Raw genomic sequence first — 14,070 nt, forward strand, 5'->3', positions numbered from 1 at the left:
GAAAGAAAGAAAGAAAGAAAGAAAGAAAGAAAGAAAGAAAGAAAGAAAGAGAAAAAGAAAAAGAAAAAAGAGAAAGAAAGAAAGCCAAGAGAGGTTAATTTTTATTAAACATATATTCATATGAGACAAAAGAAAAGAAATCACTGAGGCTCTTGCATGTATCTTAAAAATACTGTTTTTGTTTTTGTTTTTGTCTTTTTTCCTCTTCTAGGGCCGCTCCGGTGGCATATGTAGATTGCCAGGCTGGGGGTCTAATCAGAACTGTAGCCGCCGACCTACACCGGAGCCACAGCAACGCGGGATCCGAGCCAGGTCTGCGACCTACACCAGGGCTCAAGGCAACCCCAGATCCTTAACCCACTGAGCAAGGCCAGGGATCAAACCCACAACCTCATAGTTCCTAGTCGGATTCGTTAACCACTGAGCCACGACGGAAGCTCCACATTTTATATCTAAATGCATAAAGTGGTTGTGAATGCTAAAAGTAGCAGAAACTTATAAAGACTTACAGATACATTTTTTTTTTTGAAAAATAATTGAACCAAAAAGGTCTTTTCCGGGCCTTTAGAAGATATTTGAAAACTTGGAGTTCCCATCATTACTCAGCGGTTAGCGAACCCAACTAGCATTCATGAGGACACAGGTTCGATCCCTGGCCTCGCTCAGTGGGTTAAGGTTCTGGCATTGCTGTGAGCTGTGGTGTAGGTCCTAGATGCAGCTCAGATCCTGTGTTGCTGTGGCTCTGGTGCTGACAGGCGGGTGCAGTTCAGATAGGACCCCTAGCCTCTGTATGCTGCAAGTGTGGCCCTAAAATGCGGGGAAAAAAAAAAAAGAGAGAGAGAGAGAAGAAATTGGAAAACTTCACATATCTATGCACTAGTTTGCTCGTGATTAAATCACTGAAAGTGGCTTGTTTAGTAAACAAAGACAAGGACATGCATTTGAAAATCAATATAAGAATCAAGGGTGCTTTTGAGTGTTTGCTACAATAAAACGAGCCAAAAGACATTCAATACCTAAGGCTATCTAGGTCCCCTTATAAAATGCCTTTGAATAAAAACATTGTAGGTTGCCAGTAAAACCAAGGAAGACAATGAGACTCCAGGGTACTACTCTTTCTGGGATTCTCAGACCTGGAAGGGGGAAGTATAAAAGTAGAAAAAAGTGGAGGATGCTTTTTTAGTTGTATTATTTTGTTGATTAACACATTTGAAGTTTATTCTCTTTTGAAATTTTATTTATCATCTCGGTGCTATATTGAACAGCATCATGGCAGGAATGAGACATTTAGAATAAAGTTCAAGCAAAGATGGGTGTCAGTCTCAGTGATATAAAGATATCATCTAGTGCCACATTATTCTCTGGAGTAATATATGATATAATGCAATATAATATTATATAATGTAATATAAATATACTGGGAATTTTTGTGTGTAAAATTGTCTAGGGATAACAATATATAATAATAAAATTCTAAAGTTTCCATAATTTAATGATGAAATGACTTTGCTTTTGGAAAATATTTTTGATGTGTAATGTGCATATAGAGAATACTTAAATCATAACTATATGAATATACATTTTCAAAAAAAAATTACCCCTGTAGTCAGGACCCCAGATCAAGATGTAAACATTTCCCGAATCAACAAAGCCTTTCTATATGCTCCCTCCTAAACTGCTGGTCTCTTACCACCAAGAGTGTGTATTTCTTGATTTTTGTTATGGTAAATTAATTTTGTGTTTTTTTGAACCATACATAAGTGGATGCCTACAGTATGTATCATTTCACTCAACTGCATACTTGTGCAATCCATCTCTTGTCACGTGCAGTTGCAGCACAGTCATTCTCAGGGTTGTATAGTAATTCTTTGTGCAATTATGTCATTATTTATCCACTTTAATGTTAACAGACAGTATAGTATTTTTTTCCTCTTTTGTATTACCAGGAATGATAGCTAGTAATGCTAATTCTTGCACATATCGTTTGTTAGAGAAACATATTCATCTTGTGTATAAGAACAGAGTTTGAAAATGTACGTATACACATGTGCATATAAAATTTAGATTTAGGGAATTCCCACTGTGGCTCGATGGTTAATGATCCCGACTAGCATCCATGAGGATGCGGGTTCAATACCTGGCCTCGCTCAGTGGATTAAGGATCTGGCATTGCCCTAAGCTGTGGTATAAGTGGCAGACATGGCATTGCTATGGCTATGGCATAGGCTGGACCTAGCATTGCTGTGGTTGTGGTGTAGCTACAGCTCTGATTTGACCCCTAGCCTGGGAACCTCCATATGCCATGGGTGCAATGCTAAAAAGACAAAAGCCCCCCCCCAAAAAATTTAGATTTAGTAAATATCATCAAATTGGTTTCCAATGAAGTATGCAAATCCATATTTCAGCTTACCTAATTCCAGTGAGTGAGTGTTCTGGCTATTCCACATCCTAACCATTTAATATTGTCTGTCATTTTTATTTTCCCCATTATGTGAAGGACATGATTTCTCTGATGATTGAAAAATTTAGATATCCACTTTTGGGAAAAGTCTCTTACAACCAAAATGCAGAACAGAAAGACAGTTTAATTAGTCTATATTGATGGTGTTATGGCTCCTGAAACCTCTGCTATTTTTCTGCCATCATTACCACTTCCATTTCTGGTCAAATTGATCTAATATAGTCCTTTAATATAAATATATTCCCACTCATCTGTTACTACTTTTTTTATCTCCCCAAAGATGGACATAACTTTGTGCATCATTCATTGATAGAATCAAATCAATATAGGAATATACAGCTCAAATCTCTCTTTAGACAGAGTAGAAATATGCACGACCTAAAAGCTGAGAGTTAATTTAAGTTTTATTTAGGGCAAAATGAGGACTATAGACTTGGTGGCAAGAGACCAGCAGCTTAGGAGGGAGCATATAGAAGACTTTGTTGATTCTGAAAAAAAATTTTTTTTGTCTTTTTGCCTTTTCTAGGGCTGCTCCCATGGCATGTGAAGGTTCCCAAGCCAGGGGTCTAATCGGAGCTGTAGCCACTGGCCTATGTCACAGCCACTACAACACAGGATCCTTAGCCTACTGAGCGAGGCTAGGGAGCGAACCCTCAACCTCATGGTTCCCAGTCGGATTCGTTAACCACTGAGCCATGACAGAAACTCCTGATTCTGAAAAATTGTTACGTTGTTTGTCTCTTGACTACAGGTGTATTTTTTTGGAAAATGTATATCGATATAGTTATTATTAATTCTCGGCATGTGCATTACACATCAAAATATTTCAAAAAAATCTGTTCATCATGAGATTATAAGAAACTTTAGAATTTTATGCTTATACATTGTTATCCTTAGAACATTTTTATACACAAAAAAGTCTAGTCTATTTTTATATTTTAAATAATCTAATGTATTTATAGTGCAACATTTATAGATTAGTAAATAATTATCTCTTTTTGTTAAAAGTCCAGAGATGAATTACATAAGCTATGAGCACACCTAATGTTTTTTTTTCCAGCAACAAGGAGGCTTAATGAGCCTTGTTTTCCTTGGTACGATTATCATGACTGAACTTACACATATTGGCCCATGCCTCAGGGCCACACAACTATTTTCTAAAGGCAGGTGTTTATAATAAACAGTTGTCTATAAAGTTTTACATATAGAGTCACAGTGGCACAGGGCAAGTCATGTAGATACAGCTTTTTTTCCTCACTTGCTTGTCTCTGATGTATTAAATCTCAGCTACCTGATTTTCCTCCATGATGTAAGAAAGCCAACTTCAATTAAATGTAAAACCCATTAGGAAGTTAATTATCCAATTTTTAATAATGATGTAGTCACTATAGTTCATTCCCTCATAGTGGAGAGAGGGAAATGGTCTGCAGGGGCAGTGGTGTTTAGGAAGCTAAATTTAGGTCCCATCTCAACAGAGTGAAACCCAAAGAGATTTGTCACCCCAGGAGACAGAGAAGCACCTGATGGGAAAAGGAGTTTGACAAGGAATCATAATAAAGGAAGCAAGGACAAACTCCATCCTTCAAATACGTAACCAGAGAAGTTGATAATGGCGGTAAAATTCTTAGGTAACACAAATGCATTAGCTGGTTCAATTTAATACGTGGCAAATTACTATAATTACTTAGTTCAGGCTTGGACTCAAAATATCTCCTATAATATTAAATTAAGTATATTTGTATAGACATCATCACTCAAACAATTGCAATAAAGCAACAATTAATATATTACTAAGGCGTCATTTAGCACATATCAAAGAATAACTTATTTTAATGATTTTAGCCTACATTTTGTTCTAACATTATAGGACCCTGAAAAAAATTTAGGTTTCTATCTAGTTCCCAAGGAAGGTTCAGAATAAACAGACCTCTTATAATATTTGTAAATATGCATTGGCTTATACTTATCACTTTGTAAATTACTTTGCACACACACGCAAATCTTGCATTTTCTTGCTTCATGGTAAAGAACTAAATTAATTACAATAATGCAGAACAACCAGTAGTAAAACATTATTTTCTGTTACATTCAGCAGTCAATTTTAATGAATACATAGAACGTGTGCTTGTTGGCATCCTGAAATGACTCATCTATTATAAATTATCACTCAGAACACAGCCAATAAGGAGAGAATTGCCAAGGCTGCCATGTTGCACAGCTTCAGGGGCAACATCTTATTTATTTTCCTTGCTCCCTGGAATTGTGCAGAACAGTATTTATTTGATACATTTATGCATTAGAATACAATTACTGCCATATCTTTAGCTACCATCTGCATCCCTCACATAATTATTGTTTATTTTTAGTGGTGAGAACATTTAAGATCTAGTCTCTTAGCAACTTAAAAGTATATAATGCAGTATTGTAACATTCATCAAAATGCTGTGTGTTAGATCTCCAGAACTAGTTCATCCCACAAATTTGTAACCAACATCTCCTCAGTTCCTTCACCTCCAGCTCCTGATCATCCCCATTCTCTACTATGTTTTTATGCATACAAAGTAACTATTTTGGGAACACATAGACCTTGGCTATTTTTTGGAAAGTGTTATCCCAAGACATTTTTAAAATAGAAGATTGTCCTTGTTCATATGAATTATACTAGTAGATACAACCTTCAAATGCTGTTTATTTCTAATTTTGTGGAATATCTACCAGCCTTATATCACCAGAGACAGAGAACATTCACCAGCTTCACAACAGGAAAATGTTTAATAACACACATTTACTGAGTCATTACTTATGAAAATCTTGTGCTAAGGATTGCAGGAAAGTACAAAGTCACATAGAGGCAGACCTCAGAAACATCAAGGGTTCAGTACCAGACCACAACAATATGGTGAATACTGCAATAAAGGGAGTTTTATCTTTTTTTTTTTTTGGTTCCCAATGCATATGAAAAAAATTTAGATTTACACTACACTGTAGTTTTTTGAGTATGCAATAGCATTGTGTTTAAAAAATGTACAAATCATAATTAAAATATATTTTATAGGTGTTCCTATTGTGGGTCATTGGTAATGAACCCAACTCATATCCATGAGGACATGGGTTTGGTCCCTGGCCTAGCTCAGTGGGTTAAGGATCTGGCATTGCCATGAGCTGTAGTGTAGGTCAAAGACACGGTTCAGGTCTTCTTTGCTGTGGCTGTGGAGTAGGCCAGCAGCTGCAGCTTCTGATTAGACTTCTAGCCTGGGAACCTCCATATGTTTTGGGTATGGTCCTAAAAATCAAAAAAACAAAACAAACAAACAAACAAAAACCCACATTTTATAGCTTAAAAATTGCTAACCATCATCTGAGTCTTTAGCATTTCTTATTGTGGCTCAGCGGGTTAAAGACCTGACACAGTGTCCTGAGAATGCAAGTTCGACCCCCGGCCTCAGTGGCTAAATGATCCAGTGTTGCCACGAGATGTGGCATAGGTGCAGATACAGCTCCAATCCCATATTGCCATGGCTGTGGCATAAGCTGGCAGCTGCAGCTCCAATTCAACCCCTAGTATGGGAAATTACACATGCTGCAATTGCAGCCCTGAAAAAAAAAATGTGATACAGAGACATGAAGTGAGTAAATTCTATTGGAAAAAACAACACTGAGACTTGCTTGATGCAGGGTTAAAACAAAACTTCAATTTGCAAAAAACAAAACTATCTGCAAGTCACAATAAAGTGAGGCACAATAAAATGAGGTATGCCTGTATACAAATAAAGTATAGAATTCAATAAAGAGTGTACTATGTGTGATGGATGTTAGACAACTGAAAGAGAGCAGCATATGCTATCCGAAAATATAGCACTTTGGCATATTAATGACTTTCAATTAAAGTTATTTAAAAAGAAGCCAATGGAGTGTTCTAATTTCATTCTTTCCCATGTGGCTGTCCATTTTTCCCAGCACCACTTATTGAACAAGCTGTCCTTTCTCCATTGTGTATTGTAAATTGGTGCAATGACTGTGGAAAGCAGTATGGAGATTCCTCAGAAAACTAAACATAGAACTACCATTTGATCCAGCAATCCCACTCCTGGGCATCTATCCAGAGAAAACCACGACTCGCAAAGGCACATGTACTCCAATGTTCATTGAAGCACTATTTACAATAGCCAAGACATGGAAACAACCTAAATGTCCATCGACAGAGGAGTGGATCCAGAAGAGGTGGTACATATACACAATGGAATATTACTCAGCCATTAAAAAGAATGAGATGCCAGCATTTTTTGCAAATGGATGGACCTAGAAACTATCATGCTAAGTGAAGTCAGCCATACAATGAGACACCAACATCAAATGCTTTCACTGACATGTGGAATCTGAAAAAAGGACAGATGGAACTTCTTTGCAGAACAGATGCTGACTCACAGACATTGAAAAACTTATGGTCTCTGGAGGAGACAGTTTGGGGGGTGGGGGATCTGCTTGGGCTGTGGGATGGAAATCCTATGAAATCAGATTGTTATGATCATTATACAACTACAGATGTGATAAATTCATTTGAGTAATAAAAAAATGGAAAATAAAATAAAATAAAATAAAATAAATAAATAAAATAAATAAAGAGCCAATGGAAAAAGGACATGCTGACCTTCATTTGTACTCCAGAAAGCAGGAAATAAATCTTCCCCTCAGAGTTCCTGTTATGGCTCAGGGGGTTAAGAACCCAACTAGTATCCACTAGGATGCAGGTTTGATCCCTGGCTTTGCTCTGTGAGTTAAAAGATCTGGCATTGCCATGAACTATGATATAGGTCACAGACACACCTCGGATACTGAGTTGCTGTGCCTGTGACGTAGCCAGACAGCTACAGCTCCCATTTGACCCTTATGCCTCATGTGCAGCCCTAAAAGATAGATTTAAAAAAAAAAATTCTCCTCTCTGTGCCAGGAAGGTAAAAGATATTCACATCACCAGAAACAGAGAACTTAGGACCAAGAAGTCTATATAATCAAACATTGTTAGTTCTTTACTAATTACTACCCAGGGCCTAAACCCCTTTGTCCTGTCAATTCTTCACAAATGCATTGTTTCCTTGTCTAAAAGGAATAAAAATTATCTGCTTTAGTCACTTTCATCTCATCCTTTTAATGGGATCTCCATACATAGAAAAGTAATTTTTTTCTTGTTACTCTGTTTTATGGCAATTTAATTATTCAGCTAGTCAAACAACTTAGAAGGGAAGAAGGGAAAAGTTTTCTGCAGCTACACAATCAAAAAATCATTGAAATAGGGTGATTGTTATGTACTTGGGGAACGGGATTCATACAAAGACTAATGAAAGAAAGCAGTAAGTAAGATTGTCATAACTCTAAATGGGAAGTGAGGGAGATATTTCAGAAATGGAAGAAACTGGATCAAAAATGAAGATGAGATGGAAATCACTAGTAGAGAACCTATGTCAATTTCATTAGCCATCTGTTTTCACTGGAGGAGAATGTAGGTGTATGGTAGCCGTTTTGCATATAATTAAATTCGGGTTAATTTATGGCATTGATCAAATTGGTGAAAAGAATGAAGAATTATAAACTCAGCCTTTTCCGAAGTTAATGCACCATTCACAAGGGGAACTAGAGGAACAGAAATGTAATGAATTATGTTCTCATAACACAGAAGTACCCAATCTGAGGCTTTAGAGATATTTCCCAACAATTACTAGATAGAAATAAAATGCAATCTTCCTCTTGTGAATGTACCAGAGAAAAAAGACAGAAAGACTTGCTCATTCCAGGTAGGTTTTTAAATAGCTAAGTTTAAAGAATATGGGATGGGAAAAGTGAGGAATCAACCCTGAGGATTTGTAGCCTAACCACTTTATACCAGCTTACTCAGTTAAATAAACACTGTAACATAATAACTAAATAAGAATATTATCTTGTTAGACCTACGTGAGTTTGACAAACCTCATTTGTAATTTGTAGAAGGATATTAAATATTTTAACTATTTATGTTTTAATCAACGTGGATAAATGAACCACTACTGTTTATCACTGTGCGAGTGATATCATTGTACATGCAATTTTGCTCTTGTCTTTTTCAAATAATAGTATAGGTAAATCCAAGTCCATGCCACAATGTTTATGGTATCCAAGTACCATAATGCCTAAGTCTAGAAAAAATAAAAATCAGACTACCACCCACATCCCAATTTTCACATCTCACTATACCCACAGACACACATAATGAATGTGTACAAATGTAAGAAGCAAAGATGTATACTTCTCAGAAACATTTATTGCTCCTCTTCCCATTACTATTTTAATGAAAATGTCAACTTAATACAAACAAGTAAACAATACAAAAAAGTAAACAAAAATCCCTGCAAACCCTATTTTTCTCTCTATTCAAGGTAAACATTAGAAAAAATACGAAACTACCTGAAGTATCATAATACATCAACTGGTGCATGCCTTTCACACTTTTTTTAAACAGAAATTTTACATTTACAGGTCTTCAAAAATTAACTGCAGTAAGACTAAAGATGTATAGCTAATGTACATGATTATTGTACATTTAGGGGGACATTTACAAACTGTATGCATTTAAAGAACACAGGATGGGAGTTCTCACTGTGGCTCAGTGGGTTAAGAATCTCACATTGTCTTCTTGAGGATGCAGGTTCGGTCCCTGGCCTCACAGAGATCAGATGTTGCTGTGTCTATGGCGTAGGCCTGCAGCTCCAACTCTGATTTGACCACTAGCCTGGGAACTTCCATATGCTGCAGGTACAGCCCTAAAAAATCAGAACAGATAAACAAACCAGAAACAAAACAAAACAAAAAAACACATAGCAACTTATGCTTGTTAGTGTTTGACAATATTTCATACACAGATAAAATTTTGCTCACCAAATGGACTATACAGAGATTATTCCCCAAGTTGCTACATTGCACAACTTCAAGGGACAGCTATTTCTTTATTTTCTATTTGATTCCTTAAACTTTCCAATGCAAGCCCTCTCCACATCAATTTCTCTTCATGCCAACGTTAATTACGTTTAAGTATCCAGATGATATAAATAAAACAGATCATCCCCTAATGTGACAAGCCTTCCTAATTGCTTTCCTCTGCACTGTTCAGATTTTACCTTGACTTAGAAGTGGGGCTTGAATGGTCTCTGGTCCTTTCAGAAATCGAGGCTTCTTTGGGTCATTGATTGTGTGAGTTTTCAAACATTATTTTAACATAAAGATACTATCATATTTTTACAAGACTATTTAAGAGAGTTATCTTTTAAGACAAATTTGAGTCACTGCACTCTATTCAGGAGTCTATTGTGAGCAATTTCTATGGAGTCAAACTTCGAGTCTACAGAGCTGTAGAAGTTTATCACCTCTCATTTTTTCTATCATATAGTGAGGTTGTCTGAGATAACTCAGGACATGTGTGACAATATAAAATATAAAGGTGATGCTAATTAAATAATATAAACATCCAACTGGGAAAAAAAGGCCAGATACATGTATTTAAAGTCAAATATCTTTGTTCTTAAAGCCCATTTCCTATAAAAATTGACTTGATAAATTACATACATGTAATTTTATTCATATCTGCATTTCTATGATATGAAAATTGTATATAAACCAAGTGGCTATTATCAGAGGATAGTATTAATGAATCAATGTACAATAATAGAAAGAAATGAATTGACTAGATTCCTAATACTTATTTACAAATAAAGTATATTTATTCTGACATCATTTTTGTTCAAAATCTCCTAACACAGAAAACGAAACTAGTTTTTCTTAAAAGCAATATGAGTATGCTCATTTTTCTTGCTATATTTATAAATATTTTAAATGTAAATGCGTTTAAAGGGACAGAGTTTGTGCATGTCAAGTGTGAGCATGAACGGGTGTGCATTTGTTTTCTAAATTATGGAAATAAAATGAAATGCCAGTAGAGGGATTTTTGAGCTGAAAATAAGGAATGCTCATTGACGGAACTCATTTTAGTACTGGTAAATAAGTAAACTTGGGCAGGAAGGTAGAGAGGGACTAGAAAAAATGCAAAAACAGTAAAATTTTTAAGAAATTCTTTTCTTCTCTCTCAATCACCTGGCGTGTAAGAAGTAACAGGCGTTAAACCATGCTATTATATTTGTCACTTATTCCACAGAGACCAAGTGTTCAACACTCAACCAGGGATCAAACATAGAGAGTGCTATATAATCTAAGTCAGACAGGAGACAATGCTGAACCTTCCTACAGACAGAACTGCAGGCCACACAAAAAATTCCATAGTTCTGATTCAGGTCCTAATATTTTTTTTTTACTGTTTCTCAGATTTATATTTTAGATTCCTTTAGTTATTCTGTCCTTTTCAACCGAAAGCATGTTATAAAACCAAAGAAGTGTATGACACATTATACAAACTTTTATTTTCATTACCTTGTCTATTTAATGAAATATGTCTATATAGAGAGAGCAGGGAAGACCAACGAAAAAGCAAGTCTGTGGTGGTCAGACATCTTATATTGTTTTCAATGTGTCACCTATCCTTTCATATTTTTTTGAAGTTTTAATTTTTAAAAGAAACCATTTTTAAAAATGATCTGTCTACATGGGCAGATACGCAAAGAAGTTTAAGGCAAGGGTTTAGAGATCTGCACGTTGATGACCAGATTGTTCTCCAGATCCTCTTTTCCAGTTCTTCATCTACCTTCAACTCCAATTCATGGATAGTCTCCAAGAACAGAGAAGGGGATGTAGGATGTTACACATAAGATAATCGGTTGAGCAGCATGTAACAATGGGGCAAAAAATTTCAAGGAACACCAACTCATTTAAACCAGAGGGAGGCAGATTTCAGAAATACAAGCAATAGGATCAGAGGAGACAATTAAACAATAGTATAACTTATTATACTTTCTAAAGAATGGAGGTGGCAGCACAGTTCAGATACGAATCTCTCTGGATGTAGGGGATTGTGAACATTCGAGTCTTCTTATCAAGCCTCTTATATGTCTGATCTGTTGGTGACTACATCATGTGGATTGCAGTCTGTTATGGCAGAAGGACTCACAGGAAACCACACTGTCTTTCTTGCCTCGGTGCCACCCGACCTACCAGTAGCCCTGCAATTAAAGCTCCAATATTCTTCATAATTTCCCTTGAGCAACGAGTGCCAGGAGGACCGTGGTGAGCCCTGGAGTATTCCTACCTGAGTTCTCCAAAACAGAGCTCACAGAATCGCTCTATCTGCTTTGGTTCCCTCCCTGCTCCAGTGGATCCTGAATCCCCCAAAGATCTCTTTCCTTTGTTCGTGGATCCTGAACGGAACCTGAGGGATGAATGGAGAAGTAGGGACATGTACCCAGGAACATGCTATAGTTCTGTCCACTTGAATGGTAGACAATAAGGAAATAAAAAAGGACTATATATCTGTTACTTGTACCTCTCATACTAAGCTCCTCTATTACAGGATCAAACAGTATCTTTACGGTACTTAAAAGAAGAACAACAATCTTGTTGCAAGATGTGGGTTATCTGGAGCGACTAATTGAAGAACTACTCCCTTGATTCTGAAGACATCACTTCCTTAATATGGGAGAGAAGTAGCAAAAAGGATCCTAAATACTATGATGTTGGTGTGAAAATAGCATGGATTAATTTAAATAAAACTGGGCCACAAGCAGTATAACACTACATGAATGTAAGTGATATTATTATCATTTATTGATTTATATTAAATTGGATATATTTTAATGAGTCAGGTTACCTCATGCAGTCCTAGCATTGTATCTTTCTCTAATTACTGAAATAGAGAAAAGACTAGTAGGTGTACAGTTAAGATAGTAAAATGATACTAAACCTTCACTTCCATTTCCTCTTTCACAACAGGGATTTCCAGGTCCGAGCGATGGAGGCTGAGAACTGCACCAGGTTCACTGAGTTCACGTTCCTGGGACTTTCAGGCAGGCAGGACGTGCAGCAGGGGCTCTTTGTGCTCTTCCTGCTGGTTTATGGCATAACCGTGGTGGCCAATCTAGGGATGAGCCTGCTGATCCAGATGGACCCCAGACTCCACACACCCATGTACTATTTCCTGAGCAATCTGTCCTTCTGTGATGTCTGCTACTCCTCCTCTGTCTCTCCCAAGATGCTGGCTGATTTCCTATCTCAGCAAAAGAGGATTCCGTACAATTTATGCGCTGTCCAGATGTACCTTTTCGGGACCTTTGCAGATGTGGAATGTCTCATGTTGGCTGTCATGGCTTATGACCGTTATGTAGCCATTTGCAATCCACTCCTTTATACAGTGGCCATGTCCAGGAGAGTCTGTACCCAGCTTGTGGCTACTGCCTACATTGTAGGCTTGGTGGATTCAGCAATCCACACCTGTTGTACATTTCGATTATCCTTCTGCAATTCCAATATCATCGAGCACTTTTTCTGTGACATTCCACCCTTGCTAGCCCTCTCCTGTTCAGATACATCTATAAATGAGATTTTGATGTTCACTTTTATTGGCTGTGTTGTGGGCTGTAGCATCATCACTGTCCTCCTCTCCTACAGCTACATCCTAACCACCATCCTTAGAATGAACTCAGCCGAGGGGAGACGCAAAGCCTTCTCCACATGTGCCTCCCACTTAACCGCTGTGGCTGTGTTTCATGGCACACTCCTGTTCATGTATTTCAGACCCAGCTCCAGTTACTCCATGGACACGGACAAAATAGCCTCTGTCTTCTACACAGTGGTCATTCCCATGTTAAACCCACTGATCTACAGCTTAAGGAATAAAGATGTGAAAGATGCCATGAAAAAAGTAATTGGCACTAATTTGTGTTTTCACCCCAAAGTATTTACTGGAAGATTCTGAGAGCTAAAGTTCATGCATTTTGACATAGATTCTTCTAGTCTCACCAATACAACTTCTAGATATTTCCCATGACTTATCTTTGTGTGCCAGTTGAGTGTAGGGGTCAGTAATTATTGATCTTCATCTTTCCTCCATTCTACGCAAAGATAGTGATAGGTTCACTTTGCTAATTTTCAGAGGGCTTTTTCTACCTCTCCTCTGTTCATATATATGCTTCAGAGAGATATCCTGGGCAGAGCAATCCTTGCCCCAACATCAATTCAACATATCTTCCAAATATTCCAATATTTGTTTTAAACAATGGGCTTACGGAACTTTGGGAGTGTTAGTAGATTAAAAGTTTTGTTTCGGTCTTTCCTATGTACTGGTATCACCCATAAGTGTTCCATCATAATACTTAGAAGTGAATAAGGAGTGAATAAATACATAAGAATAATTTAAAAGTCCTATAAGTACAAAGTTCCTAACTCAGAGTTCCCTAAGTGCAAGGCCCTTATCTGTCTTATTTACCCATATTTCTACCTGGTATTTTTAAAAGTTTGGCTTCGTGATGCCATGTGGAAATAATTAGTGAATAACTAAATCTGTCCCTTGGAAAAACCGATGTGAAACGGAGCTTTGTTAATTTTTTAAATAAAAAAATCCTCCCTGTATTTTAGTTTATTCCAGCGTATCCATTTTAGACAAAATCCATTTGTGCTTATGTCTTTTGGCACTGGCTGAATAA

The 14,070-nt window shown here is 37.0% G+C and overlaps 1 protein-coding gene across 1 annotated transcript; it reads left to right on the plus strand.

Annotated features, from left to right (window-relative positions):
* Positions 1-12,380: 12,380 nt before the first annotated feature.
* Positions 12,381-13,343, plus strand: LOC125124452 (olfactory receptor-like protein OLF2). Its single transcript, XM_047774562.1, has one exon. The coding sequence runs from the start codon at positions 12,381-12,383 to the stop codon at positions 13,341-13,343; it is 963 nt and encodes a 320-aa protein (XP_047630518.1).
* Positions 13,344-14,070: the final 727 nt, after the last annotated feature.

Source organism: Phacochoerus africanus, chromosome 4, assembly GCF_016906955.1.
Source record: "Phacochoerus africanus isolate WHEZ1 chromosome 4, ROS_Pafr_v1, whole genome shotgun sequence".
Taxonomy (NCBI): Eukaryota; Metazoa; Chordata; class Mammalia; order Artiodactyla; family Suidae; genus Phacochoerus; species Phacochoerus africanus.

Coding starts and splice junctions, on each gene's coding strand:
- LOC125124452 (XM_047774562.1), top strand. CDS start 12,381: ATGGAGGCTGAGAACTGCACCAGGTTCACTGAGTTCACGTTCCTGGGA.